This window comes from Nyctereutes procyonoides, unplaced genomic scaffold (genome assembly GCF_905146905.1).
Source record: "Nyctereutes procyonoides isolate TBG_1078 unplaced genomic scaffold, NYPRO_anot_genome, whole genome shotgun sequence".
NCBI lineage: Eukaryota > Metazoa > Chordata > Mammalia > Carnivora > Canidae > Nyctereutes > Nyctereutes procyonoides.
In genome coordinates, this window is record NW_026575140.1 from 68,329,537 (window position 1) to 68,343,493 (window position 13,957).

Consider the following 13,957-nt stretch of genomic DNA (forward strand, 5'->3'; position numbering starts at 1 on the left):
TGAGTGAGGCTAGACAATTCACCATAACAAGATTTGACTTATTTGGATATTTCATAGAAAGAAAAATTAAAGTATGGAAGTTATCTAGAGAAACCAATTTCAACAATTATTCCTGGATCTCACTTACTGTGATGAGAATACACAACTCCCTTCAGGTCTATGAGTGTACTCCTGCTACTGGGAATGGATTAGGGCACCTGACCAGTACAGAAAACGAAAAGAATCACATTTAAAAGCAAACCAAAATTCTAAATGGATATTCCTTGCTTTTTCTCAACTTACAGAAAAGATGCTAGAGACAATTAAGTTCAGTTCTGCAAGCTTGCATATAAAGCATTTCTATCTTTTTAACTCCATTTTAGCCACAACTTTTTATTATAAAAAATAGAATTATAAACAGAAATCCTATTGAGTGTATATATATGTCCTACTATATTTGAATACATTATATCAGGAAACAGCCATAAAACAAGTGTTTGAAACAGCTAACTCTCCTAAATGACACCAGCAGAAAAGTAGAATAATGCTCTGAGGCCCCTACCCCCAACCAAGCATTCTTCTTACTTACATCGATCTAATACTACCTTTTGTAGCAAAAAATAGGACCTAAATACCTAAATACTCTGCCTCTACCTCTGTCTCTAGCTCTGTTACTTAGGAAAGTCACTTAAATCAACCTCAGAAGTTTTACCAGGTCTCCAAAGAATCTGGACTGAAACCACTAAAATCCCTCTCAACTCTAAAGGAAAGATCATTGTAGAGGAAATATTTTTTTTTTGTTTTTTAAAATTAACAATTTTTTAATTTTTTAAAAGATTTTATTTATTTATTAATGAGAGACAGAGAGAGAGAGAGGCAGAGACATAGGCAGAGGGAGATGCAGGCTCCCGGCAGGGAACCTGATGTGGGACTGGATCCCAGGACCCAGCATCACACCTGAGCCGAAGGCCGACTCTTCACCACTGAGCAACCCAGGCGTCCCTAGAGGAAATCTGATTACGTGTGTCAATACACTGCACAATGTTGATTCTACTCTTCTCACAACTAGTGCTGCTCATCATTAGAAACATTTTCATATCGGAAGACATCACTGCACTGGAGGTAACACATGTAAAGGATCTATTTTTATATGGTCACGATTTAGGAATCAAAGTCTTACACTGAGCAAAGCTATGTATGTATTTGTCAGAAATTGCAAAGGCAAAGTAAGATCATTCAGTTCTCTGAACTTGCTGATGTCAAGGAGTTATTTAAAGCCTAGATATTATCATTGTTATTCTGACGTTGTTAAATATGGAAAGGGTTAGGGAAATTTTGTGGGCTTGCATACTTGAAAAATGTTCAATTTTTACATGGCTTCTCTAATTCTAAGTGCTCTGTCAGTAGAAAACATATGATTTGGGAATAGGTCACATGTCTTACCTAGAGTGCTTAGGATAACCACACAGATCCTTCCTGAAGTTGAGTGATGGCACATCCAGAAAACTAAAGACAGTAGATTTCCTTCACACAGCTCACATTAGACATCACTAACCAACTGTGGCACTCTTTCACAGAGACTAGATACAATCTCATTATGCTTTTGGACCTGGGCTCCAGTAAGCCACTACCAACTGATCAGAAGAGCCAAATGAACAAAAATCATTTGCCTTCCTTATTAAATCAGTACACGGGGGTGAACACCCAGGATGGTGGTAAGGCCAGTCAGTGACTGCCAATCTACCTAACACATAGCTCTCAACAATGGATCTCAGTAGAAACAAATCTGTTCTTTTATTCAAAATCCATTATTTAGAAAACTAAATCATGGGAAATTGCTTTTCTTTTTACAACAAAAAATTCAAGGTTTCTTTCTTTCTTTTAAAGATTTTATTTATTTATTCATGAGAGAGAGAGAGAGAGAGAGAGAGGCAGAGACATAGGCAGAGGGAGAAGCAGGCTCTATGCACAGAGCCCAAGGATCCCAAGGTAGGACTTGATCCCGGGACTCTGGGATCATGCCCTGAGCCGAAGGCAGACGCTCAACCGCTGAGCCACCCAGGGATCCCAAATTCGAGGTTTCTTTTATAAATCTGACTTTTAAATACCAGCTTATATAAAATATTTTAAGAATACGTCTATAATAAAGGATGAAATCATAACACTGTATGTTAACTATACAGGAATTAATTAAAATAAAAGTAATGAAATCATTAGTGTTTATGACTAAAGTCACTATCACTACCATCATTAAGAGGAGTCTATTAATACAGTATAAGTAATATAGTCTATGATATTGTAATAGCATTGTATGGTGACAGATGGCAGTTTGTGGTAAGCACAGCATAATGTATAATGAACTTCTCAATTCACTATGTTGTACATCTGAAACTAATATAACATTGTGTGCCAACTATACTAAAAACTTTTTAAATTAGAATGCACTGGAAGAGAATAGAAAGCATAAGAATGCATTTCACTTAGTAAAAATAAGTATTATTTGTGGAGCTTTACCCCCTCACACACACTTCTGTGTGTGTGTGTGTGTGTGTGTGTGCACGTGCTCATGCATACATGCTGAGTAGTGATAGAGAAGGTATTTCTCATTCTGTATTGGAGATAAAGAAATTTGAAAGCCACTCTTAAAAAAAAAAGCCTATTAAATACCAAGTTAGGAAACAAAAGAAAAATATGGTACACAACTTTCAGAGAATTTCTACTTTAGAGTTAGGTTAAGTCATGTACACAAAAAGCCATATACCACTTTTTTGTATTTCCGGTTTTTTGTTAAAGTTTATACTGTCATCATTATAATTTTTAGAAGGACCAGAGGAAGACAAACATACATACTTGCCCTTTAGGAGCTTACTACTTGAGATGGACAATACCAGATAAATAAACTTTAAATGGCAGTCAGCCAACAGAATAAAGCAATTACACCAAAGTATAAATAAAAAGGGACAGGAAATTAATTTTAATCATCCGGAGTTGGCAAAACATGCTCACAAAATCTTCTGCTTTTATAATTCACTGTTTAATCAGCCAATTGATATTATTTTCAGTTCCTGGAATGTATTTCATGACCCAAGAAAAGGGAATGATTTTATGAACTCAAATCTTCCACAGTCATTTTCATCACCCTTCAAAAGAGTGTTAGTTCAATAAATGAAACTCTATGCAAGCTATTATTTGCAACAACTATGAAATTACAGGACTAGTTCCCTACTTGAAATGTTGGGAATAGCTAGGTAGGGGAAATAAACTAGGGCCCATGTCCAATTTTCTGGAGATTTTTATGTAGGGTTTTAATGGGTGACTTTGCTGGTTTACTTGAAATTTTGTGAATCCCCCAAATATTCTAATATTGAAATGTTAAAAGCAAATATATTCAGCAAAAGCTATATATGTAATATTTCTTCTACTAACATATATAATCGAGTTGATTGTAGGTGTTAAGATTAAATGGATTTTGGAGCACCTAAGTGGCTCAGTCATCTGAGTGTCTGCCTTTGGCTCAGGTCATGATCTCCTGGTCCTGGGATTAAGGGAGTCTGCTTCTCCCTCTCCCTCTGCTCCTCCCCCGTGCCTATGCTCTCTCTCTTAAACAATAAAATATTTTTTAAAGAGTAAATGGATTTTTTAAAAGATAAATCAATATTTTAAAAGTAAATAGTTGGGATCCCTGGGTGGCGCAGCGGTTTGGCGCCTGCCTTTGGCCCAGGGCGCGATCCTGGAGACCCGGGATCGAATCCCACGTCAGGCTCCCGGTGCATGGAGCCTGCTTGTCCCTCTGCCTGTGTCTCTGCCTCTCTCTCTCTCTCTCTCTGTATGACTATCGTAAATAAATAAATAAAAAAATTTAAAAAAAAAAATAAAAATAAAAGTAAATAGTTTTAAAAGTAACTACTGAAGGGATCCCTGGGTGGCTCAGTGGGTTTAGTGCCTGCCTTCGGCCCAGGGCATGATCCTGGAGTCTCAGGATCGAGTCTCACATCGGGCTGCTGCATAAAGCCTGCTTCTCCCTATGCCTGTGTCTCTGTCACTCTCTCTCTCTCTCTCTCTCTCTCTCTCTGTGCTCACATGAGTAAATAAAATCTTTTAAAAAATTAAAAATTAAAAAAAATAAAAGTAACTATTGAGTGATTGGGCAAGGTAAACAACGATGGGAAAACTGGGTCACAACGACAAAAAGACATTAACAGTCGCTCTCCCTTGCTCAAAATCTGCAAGGAATTCCCACTGGAAACAGGATCTGTAGCCTACAAAGTGGCTTGGTAGACTAGTTGGAAGAAAAGTAGTAGAAAAGAACAGCAGTACAGGAGCAGCAAACTACCTTTATGAAACTCACAGGTGTAAGTGAACCAGGCACACAGGGTAGGTGGAAGAGGCTACGAGACAGGAGGCAGGGTGTGGCTCCCAGGCTTTGAACTCGTCATTCTGTAAATGATCCTGACTAGGGAGTTCAAAAGCATCCACATGAAAACAGACCTAACACAGGTAAAAGAAAAGAATTACATCCTCCTGCAATGTATCAAATTGATAGAGAACCAGTTAAGATCTGAGTCTGCCAAGCAGTAAGCCCTGCCAGTTCACATTAGAAACAAAGGACAGAAGAAGGCAAGGCTGTATGTCAAGTGACTGAGCTCACAGGTGGGATCCTCAGTCTTTGAAGCAAAGAGGTATTTTCCATTTCTTGTCAAGTTAAAAGTTGGCCTTGAGAAGCAGAAGATAAGGAAGCACACAGTAGAACATAAGCAATGGAGTCAAATCCTAAGACTATTTTTCTGGATTATAGCTTATAGACTAATGAGTTCCTGGCAAGGGTCAGAACACAGCTTACAAAGATGAGAGTGAATGTGCTTAGAGAAACTTCCAAATAGATGAAGAGATCTTTAAACTAAAATCTGAAAGGGGAAGAAAAAAAATCCAGATAAAAATCATAAAATCAGACACTCTAGTCCAAAATATTTTATGTTTTAAAAAACACACAGAAGGAAGAACTAAATAATTTTAAGGAAAAATACAAAGAGGCTTAGAAATAAAAACCTATGGCCTCAAATATTAATAAAGCATTTGATCCACTATGTTAAAAGATGTCAAATAAAAAGCAAGAGCAAGCACTTTTCCATTTTCCTTCTGCTAAGTCCAGCTAAAAACCCTAGACCTATGTATGAAACAAACATAAAACAACTCCAAAGGGCAGAAAAAAGAAAGCAGGCCAGCTAGCAACCTCAGGACCCCAGGAACAATACTTTTATACAATAAACAGTCTACTCTAGCAGTGATCATTTTATGTGTCAACTTAGCTAGGCCACAGTATCTAGATATTTGGTCTAACATGAGACTAGATGTTGCTGTGAAGACATTTTTTAGATTAAATTAACACTTAAATCAGCAGACTTTGAGTAAAGCAATTACCCTTCATAATGTGGGTAGGCCTCGTCCAATCAGTTGAAGAGCTTAAGAAAAAAAGAGTGAGGTTCCCTCAAGGAAGAGAGAATTCTGCCTCCAGACTGCCTTCAGACTCAAGCTACATTGATTCTTCCCTGGGTTCTCAGCCTGACAACCTACCTTAGAGATTTTAGGCTTAACGGTTCCCACAATTGTGTCAGTCAATTTCTTAAATTACTCTAATGCACACACACACACACACACACACACACACACACACACACACAATTGGTCTGTTTCTCTGGACGACCCTAAAACACTAGTCAAACAGCACTCAAGAGTGTCATTCCACCTACACTTCTGATAATAAATGTTCAGGGGAGAATCCAGACTTCCACCTTCACCGGGCTGCAATGAAGGACCCCTCCTCCTGGCCTGGATGGTATCAGAGAAGACTGAGTAGCAGGGAGCCAGGACTTACAACCCTGGTGGGCAGTAATCAGTCTCCTCTCTCCATCACCTACCCCGTAGCATCAGAGGAAACCACACAGGGAGCCTGGACTCCCACTCTACCTAACAGTAATAAGGCACCCCACCACCTACATGCTGAGGTGGTATCAGAGAAGGCCTAGTAGAGACAGGACTCCATTACTGTCCAACAGTCACACCCCCATGGAATCAGTGGAGGCCACCTGGGGAGTAGTAACAAGGTACCCCTACCCTCAGTCAAGGTGATATCAGTAGAGGCCTACTAGGGACACTAAACTTCCCACCACCACATAGCAGTAACATCCAACCATACCTACTCCCAGGTATCTATGGAGACCAAGAAGAGAACTTGGACTTCTAATTCTGTCTGGCAGTGACAAGACAACCCCCCTTTCCTCCATCATTGTTGGGTCAGAGGAGGTCAGCTAAAACAAAAGACTTAAAGAAGACCCAGAGTCTCATAATACCCAAAATGTCCTGGTTTAAAAGAAAACTTATTCATTTCAGTAACAACCAAGAAGATCTCAATTCTCTTTTTTTTTAATTTTTATTTATTTATGATAGTCACACAGAAAGAGAGAGAGAGAGAGAGGCAGAGACACAGGCAGAGGGAGAAGCAGGCTCCATGCACCGGGAGCCCAACGTGGGATTCGATCCCGGGTCTCCAGGATCGCGCCCTGGGCCAAAGGCAGGCGCCAAACCGCTGTGCCACCCAGGGATCCCAAGATCTCAATTCTCATGACAAATGACAACAGATGTCAACACAGAGATGATTAAGATATCAGAATTATCTAACAAAGATTTGAAAGCAGTCATGATAAAAATGCTTCCATCAGCAATTATGAACATGCTTGAAAAAAAATAGAAAGTCTCAGCAAAGAAACAGAAGAAGAACCAAACGGATATCAGAGATGAAATGAAAAGGACAAAAGCTTAAATAAACAGCTCAGTGGATATGCTCCACAGCAGAGTGGAGGAATCAAAGGGAAAAAAAAAAAAATTAGTGAACCAGAAAAAAGAGTAATACAATTACACAATCTGAGTAACAGAAAGGAAAAGGACAAAAATAAATAAATAAAGAGTTCCAGGGACCTGTAGAACTCTCAGCAAAGCTCTAACCTTCATGTTGCCAAGTCCCAGAAGGAGAGGAGAAAGAGGGCAGGGCCGAAAGAGGCCAAGAAGCAGAAATGGCTGAAACTCCCCAAATCTAGCAAGACAGTTAAACTTAGGGAATGAAGAAGCTGAACAAATCCCAATCAGGATAAATTCAAAGAAATGCATTCTAGGATACTTCATAATTTAACTTGTGAAAACTAAAGACAAAGAAAAAAATCTTGAAAGCAGCCAAAGAAAAACAACATCTTGCCTATAGAGGAAAAACAAGTAGGATGACAGCAGATCTCTTATCAGAAACCAAGGAGGCCAGAGAGATGGTACAATGTTGTTCAAGCAGTGAAAGAACAGAACTGCCAACCCATAATGCCATATCCAGAGAAGAAGCATTCTTTACCCTGAAAAAAAGGCACAAATTCTAAAAATAGAAGCTAATAATAAAAGAAGGAACTGTGGAACATTACAAAGGAAGAAAGAACAGAACAATAAGTACATGGATAAATACAATAAATTTTCCTTCTCAAGTTTTCTAAGTTATCATTTAAAGGTTGAAGCAAAAATTTTGACACTTTTTTTTAAAAGATTTTATTTATTTATGGGGGGGGGGGGTACAGACACAGGCAGAGGGAGAAGCAGGCTCCATGCAGGGAGCACGATATGGGACTCCATCCGGGTCTCCAGGATCACACCCTGGGCTGAAGGTGGCGCTAAACTGCTGAGCCACCTGGGCTGCCCCAAATTTTGACTTTCTGATGTGGTTCTCAATATACATACGAGAAATATTTTAGACAATTATATACAGGAGGATAAAGGGATTTAAAGAGAGGTAAGACTTCTAATACTTCACTTGCACGGGTATAGCCAATCTAGAAAATCACTTGGCAGTTTCTTAAAAACTGAAACCTATACCTACCGTATGATCCAGCAGTCATATTCCTGAGCATTTATCCCAGAAAAATGAAAACGTGCATCCCACAGAAAAACCTGTACACAAATATTCACAACAGCTTTATTTGTTTCAACAGGTAAATGACTCAACAAACTGTACAACCTTATACCATGGAACACAACTCAGAAACTAAAAGGAACAAACTGATACACACAACTTGGATGGATCTCAAGGGTATCACATGCAGAGGGAGAAAGGCAGTCTAAAGGTTACATACTGTATGATTCCATTTATCTAAAATTCTCAAAATAGCAAAATTAGAGATGGAGGATAAAGTAACTGTTGCCAGGGGTCAGGGATGGTGAAGATGGCATGAAACTATACAGGAGTGGTAGAAAGAAGACTTCTGTGCAGGTGGAATAGTTCTGTACTTTGGATCCTTTCACTGGATACCTGAATCTATTTACATGTGACAAAATGGCACGGAATCATACTAACGTAATTTCCTGGTTTAGGAACTCTACTCCAGTTACAGTGGGGAAATTTGAAGAGTACATATACCCTTCTCTGTATGAGCTTTGTAATTCCTGGGAATCAAATTCTTTCATGAAAAAAAAAAAGCAATAAGGAGCCTCGAGATTTGACAGGATGGTATATGTGACTGGAACTGGTTAACCTGTGTCCCTAATAGAAGGGTATATCTTTCTCAAGAGAAACTCAAATAACATAAACTAAAAGGCAAAAAATAAGCAAAACTTTCCTGAAAACCCTTCACCATGAGAGGAGAAATGGAAAGGACTGAACACAGCAATGATGAGACTTGAAGAAAAGACAGAACACTAATCAAAAAAAGGTATCAAGGCAGTTGCAAACATGGCTCAGAGTAGAGATGGCGAAAACCCCTTCACCGGGCCCGGCGAGCTTGACAACCCCTTTCAGGACCCAGCTGTGATCCAGCACCCACCCAGCCCGCAGTATGCCACTCTTGACGTCTACAACCCTTTTGAGACCCGGGAGCCCCCACTGGCTTATGAGCCTCCTGCCCCTGCCCCGTTGCCTTCACCCTCGGCGCCCTCCTTGCAGTCGTCAAGAAAGCTCAGCACCACAGAACCCAAGAACTATGGCTCCTACAGCACCCAGGCTTCAGCTGCTACAGCCACTGCTGAGCTGCTGAAGAAGCCGGAGGAGCTCAACCGGAAGGCCGAGGAGTTGGACCGGAGGGAGCGGGAACTGCAGCATGCTGCCCTGGGGGGCACAGCTGCTCAACAGAACAATTGGCACCCCCTACCTTCTTTTTGCCCAGTCCAGCCCTGCTTTTTCCAGGACATCTCCATGGAGATCCCCCAAGAATTTCAGAAGACCATATCTACCATGTACTACCTCTGGATGTGCAGCACGCTGGCCCTTCTCCTGAATTTTCTTGCCTGCCTGGCCAGTTTCTGTGTGGAGACCAGCAATGGCTCAGGCTTTGGGCTCTCTATCCTCTGGGTCCTCCTTTTCACTCCCTGCTCCTTTGTGTGCTGGTACCGCCCCATGTATAAGGCCTTCCGGAGTGACAGTTCATTCAATTTCTTCGTTTTCTTCTTCATTTTCTTCGTCCAGGATGTGCTTTTTGTCCTCCAGGACATTGGCATCCCAGGTTGGGGGTTCAGTGGCTGGATCTCTGCTCTGGTGGTGCTGAAGACCAACACAGCTGTAGCTGTGCTCATGCTCCTGGTTGCCCTGCTCTTCACTGGCATAGCTGTGCTGGGAATTGTGATGCTAAAGCGGATCTACTCCTTGTACCGCCGCACAGGTGTCAGCTTTCAGAAAGCCCAGCAAGAATTTGCTGCTGGTGTCTTCTCCAAACCCGTGGTGCCAACTGCTGCCGCCAACGCAGCCGCTGGCGCTGCCGAAAATGCCTTCCGAGCCCCGTGAGCCCTGGCAGGGATGCCCTGGCCCTGCCACTGGAGGGAGCGCACTTAGCCCCCATCCCTGAGGGCTCTGGGGCTTGGTGAGACATCCATCATTACTTGGGGTCTCCTCTCATGCCCCCAGGTTCGCAGCCATAACTGCTGACCCTGACTTAAGGGTGTAGGGAGCCCACTGTGACCCAATCCCGCTACCCCTGCCACCCCCCCGAATAGGCCACACTACTGCCACCTCTCACACACCCCAACCCAGCTTCCCTCTGCTGTGCCAAGGCTGTTGCTTCGGTTATTTAAATAAAAAGAAAGTGGAACTGGAAAAAAAAAAAAAGGTATCAATCTTGTTTTCTAAAAAACTGCTAACCAGTCTTATAGCAAATGCTATCATATTAAGGCAAGAACATGAACCTTTTTCATTGGCTGACATCTTGATAGGTAATATAAACCTATTCTGTTCTTATTAAAGGCAGACAGAGATAGCTATAGAAATCAGGGGTTTGGAAATTTTAAGAATTTCCTTAAAACAAGAGGAAGTAGGAGAGTTAAGTATTTCTCTGGGTCTGGGATCTGTTAATGAAGGCTGACAAGGCTCATCAGCTAACATCTGTGCAGTGGGGGGCCCTGCCAGCAATACAACGATGGGAAGGACACGATCCCTGTCTTTCCAGAGCTTGTAACCTAGCACCCTAAGAGGAGTATACCTAGACCTTGAAGGATGATAGCGCTTGAGTTCTAATTAGTCTAAATATCTATTATTATTAGGATTTTCTGGGAGGTCTCTCTTGAATTCAAGATGGCCAAATGAAGGGCTATATAAGTATTTTAGTTAAAAATTGTTAAATCAATAAAATAAATAAATAAAAAATTTTAAATCATCTGCTATGTATATATCCTATGTTCAGTATGGTGGAGATTTCAAAAAGTAAGGACAAAGACATGAACCGTTGTCCTTAAATAAATAAATAATTTAGCAGAGAACACAGTCACATAAATATAGGAGAATGGAACAGGAAAGAAATGAAAAATGCCCTGCCCAATTAACGAAAATCTAGAAATCTCAAACCATTTAACCTTCCCCCAAACACTCAATGTTCTTTCATACTTCAACCTTTGCATATGCGGTTCCCTTTGGCTGGAAAGTTAATTTCCCCTTCCTCTGCCAGAGAATGCCCTGTCATTTTCTGAGACCCAGCTCCCATGCCACCTCTTATATGAAGCAGGAAGTCCTTCCTTCTCGCTCTGTGCTCCTACAGCATATTCTGGCACTCATGACATTGCTGAAAAATGTCTGAGAAGACAAGACTCCAAATTCACCTTTAGGTTTATCAAAATAATTTATGTGCATAGTTCAAACCTTACGTAGCACCAGAAGTTTATGAAAAACAGTGGTACCCTCTGCATTTCCAGGTCCCACTTCCCAGAGGCAGCTACTTACAAGTCCATCAGCTTTTTCTCCTGGTACCTTTTGATTTTTTCAATTGTCAAATAATAATACACAGTAACTTCTTTTGGTACTTGATGCAACTTGGTATCAACCATTTCTCATCTATCAACTCAGGTATACTCTGGGGCCTTCATCACTGTGAAAAGAAGGGTCCTTCAGTTCTGGGTGATTTTCCCAGAGTTTTTGATAATTTCCACTCTTCCATTTCATTTTTTCTCTCTGGACCTCCTATTAGGTAGCTGGATGCTGGCTCATCTTTCTCCCTTTTCCTATTGTCCATTTCTTTGGGTTTTGTTCTGTTTTTGTACTATTGTGGAATGGAAGATTGCTCCAACTTCGTCCTTTCATTGTTCTAATTTTGTCAATCTCCATTACCTTATTCTTAGTTTCTAGGAGCTCTTACTTTCTGATGGTTCTTTTTTCAAAGCTTTTGTTTCACGGTCCCCAACCTTTTCCTTTAACCTATCAGGGAACATTGATTATAGAAATTTAAAATCTTTTTCTGGGGATCCCTGGGTGGCGCAGCGGTTTGGCGCCTGCCTTTGGCCCAGGGCGCGATCCTGGAGACCCGGGATCGAATCCCACGTCGGGCTCCCGGTGCATGGAGCCTGCTTCTCCCTCTGCCTGTGTCTCTGCCTCTCTCCCTCTCTCTGTGACTATCATAAATAAATAAAAATTAAAAAAAAATTTAAAAAAAAAAAAAATAAAATAAAATAAAATCTTTTTCTGCTTCCTATACATTGTTTTTCCCAATTCCTTCCCTGACCCCAGACACTTTTTTTCTTGGTGGAGACTTGTCTTAAATTATAGGACATTTTGCTTTCTGTCACCTTTGTATTTTCAATACACAGTCAGTGACAATAAAAAGTTATATAAGTGGGTAGATGAATGAGCCAATGAAGGAACAGAAGGAGAAGCATTTAAAATTTATGAAAAAGATGCCAAAAAGGTTAGACACTCATGCTATTGTACTGGAAAGACTGACAGATCAGGGTCTTTTTGGGCCAGAGGACCCAGGACAGTGGGAAAGGCCCCTGCCAACAGGTAGTCTCTGGTACATGTACTGGATAGACATGGCCCTTTGTGGGAACCTCAACAACAGGCAAATTATTTCATTTTACTTAAAATTTCATGTAATCCTTTAACTCTCCTCCTGCCTGGAAGAGTTTAACATACAACTTCATGGTCTATTTGCCACAGCAACATCCTGTCTTAGTTCAGTATTTAAAAAAGTTATTCATGTTGCTCTTCTCCTCATAGCTTATAATAGGTAAACCACATTTATCTCTTTGAGGCAATCTAGTAAGCAGAAAGAGGAGCAAAAGTAGTCTTAGATCTAATGACTGAAATAACTAAGAGGCCAGAAGGCTAAGAGGCAAAAATTACTTAATAGAAAATCTTTCTCAATTTTGAGTTGAAGGTTCTTCTTGGGCTCAGAAACAAGAAACCAGAGGTCAGCTGACAGCATACTGAGTGTGGTCTGTAAGCACACAAGAGAGCTTCCTGGCCGTTTCAAAAAACTGGTGTCTATAGCCCCTATTATTGGGGTTCTTTTTTAAAAATGATGAAAGTACAGCATGACTTACTATAAAAATATTTTAAATGCATTTTTAAAAAATTCCCTATAATCCCACCACCCAAAATAAATCACCATCAACCTGTTAGTTTATATCCCAGACCCTCTTTTCTACAGACATAGATTTTTCCTTATAAGATCTGGATCATATTTTCTATATATAAATGTATATATATATATATATATATATATATATATATATATATATAGACTGTTTTACTGTGACTATTTTTAGTTTGAGTTTTCTCAGTTGAAATCCCTGGTAACACCAAGGGACTACTGCCCCTTAGGTCTAAGAGCTAGAATCAGAAAGAATAGTTTCTTCTCTCGGTTTTATCAGTATCTCAAAATGCAAAATCTGAGCCCATCCTCCATAACATCGTCTACAAATCAAAAACCAAGAGACTGGATTTAAATCTGCCTTAAAGTGTAACCAAAAAGCTCATTTTTTTGTTTCTTCAGATTTAATCATTCTTTCTTGCATCAAAAATAACAAAATTGTAGGGTGACATTAACACATGATCGTGAAACAAAAATGTGTTTCATTTCATTAGTCACAGGCTACATATCAACCAGCTGTTGATGCTAAAAATATGCCTTGGTTTAAAATTTTGTAAAATACAAGCATTTAAGACTCATTTTGAAAGAAATGTGACTTCTTTCAGTTTCTAAGAACCCACTAGAAGCTTTGGAGAAGAACAAATCAGCACCTCTAAAGAAGAAGAAGAAAAAAAGGTATGGAGGGGAATTCAAACTAATTTATTGATAATCAATAGCACTTTGTTTACATCTTACCAATAAATGTATGTTAAGGATGAAAATTTAATAGCACCTTCAGACAAAGAAAAATATATATTCTCAAAGAACAGGCATGGGATAGAGGTCAAAACATCATTAATAAAAAGTGTGCATTTTCATGATGTGAGTACTAGGTATTATACTATATGTTGGCAAATTGAATTTAAATAAAATTGTTTTAAAAACAAAAAAGAGAAATAACTACAGACTTCAAAAAAAAGAACGTGTACATTTTGTTGGGAATAGGAATGAGCTAAGGGGAGTTGGACAGGAATAAATACTCGCCACTCTGCCTCATGAGCTGAACAGAGATTCCAGGGAAGGGGACTGTTTCTCTCCAACTCTCAAGCATCAGCATCACACTCAGGTAG

The 13,957-nt window shown here is 40.0% G+C and overlaps 2 protein-coding genes across 13 annotated transcripts in view; one reads left to right on the forward strand and one right to left on the reverse strand.

Moving 5' to 3' along the window:
• ALG9 (ALG9 alpha-1,2-mannosyltransferase) overlaps positions 1-13,957 on the reverse strand; it is a 110,090-nt gene that overhangs the window by 53,194 nt on the left and 42,939 nt on the right. The window lies entirely within an intron of this gene.
• Positions 8,441-9,778, forward strand: LOC129497122 (secretory carrier-associated membrane protein 3-like). The gene has a single exon (XM_055305699.1). It carries the CDS (start codon positions 8,735-8,737, stop codon positions 9,776-9,778), a length of 1,044 nt encoding a protein of 347 aa, XP_055161674.1. The 5' UTR covers positions 8,441-8,734.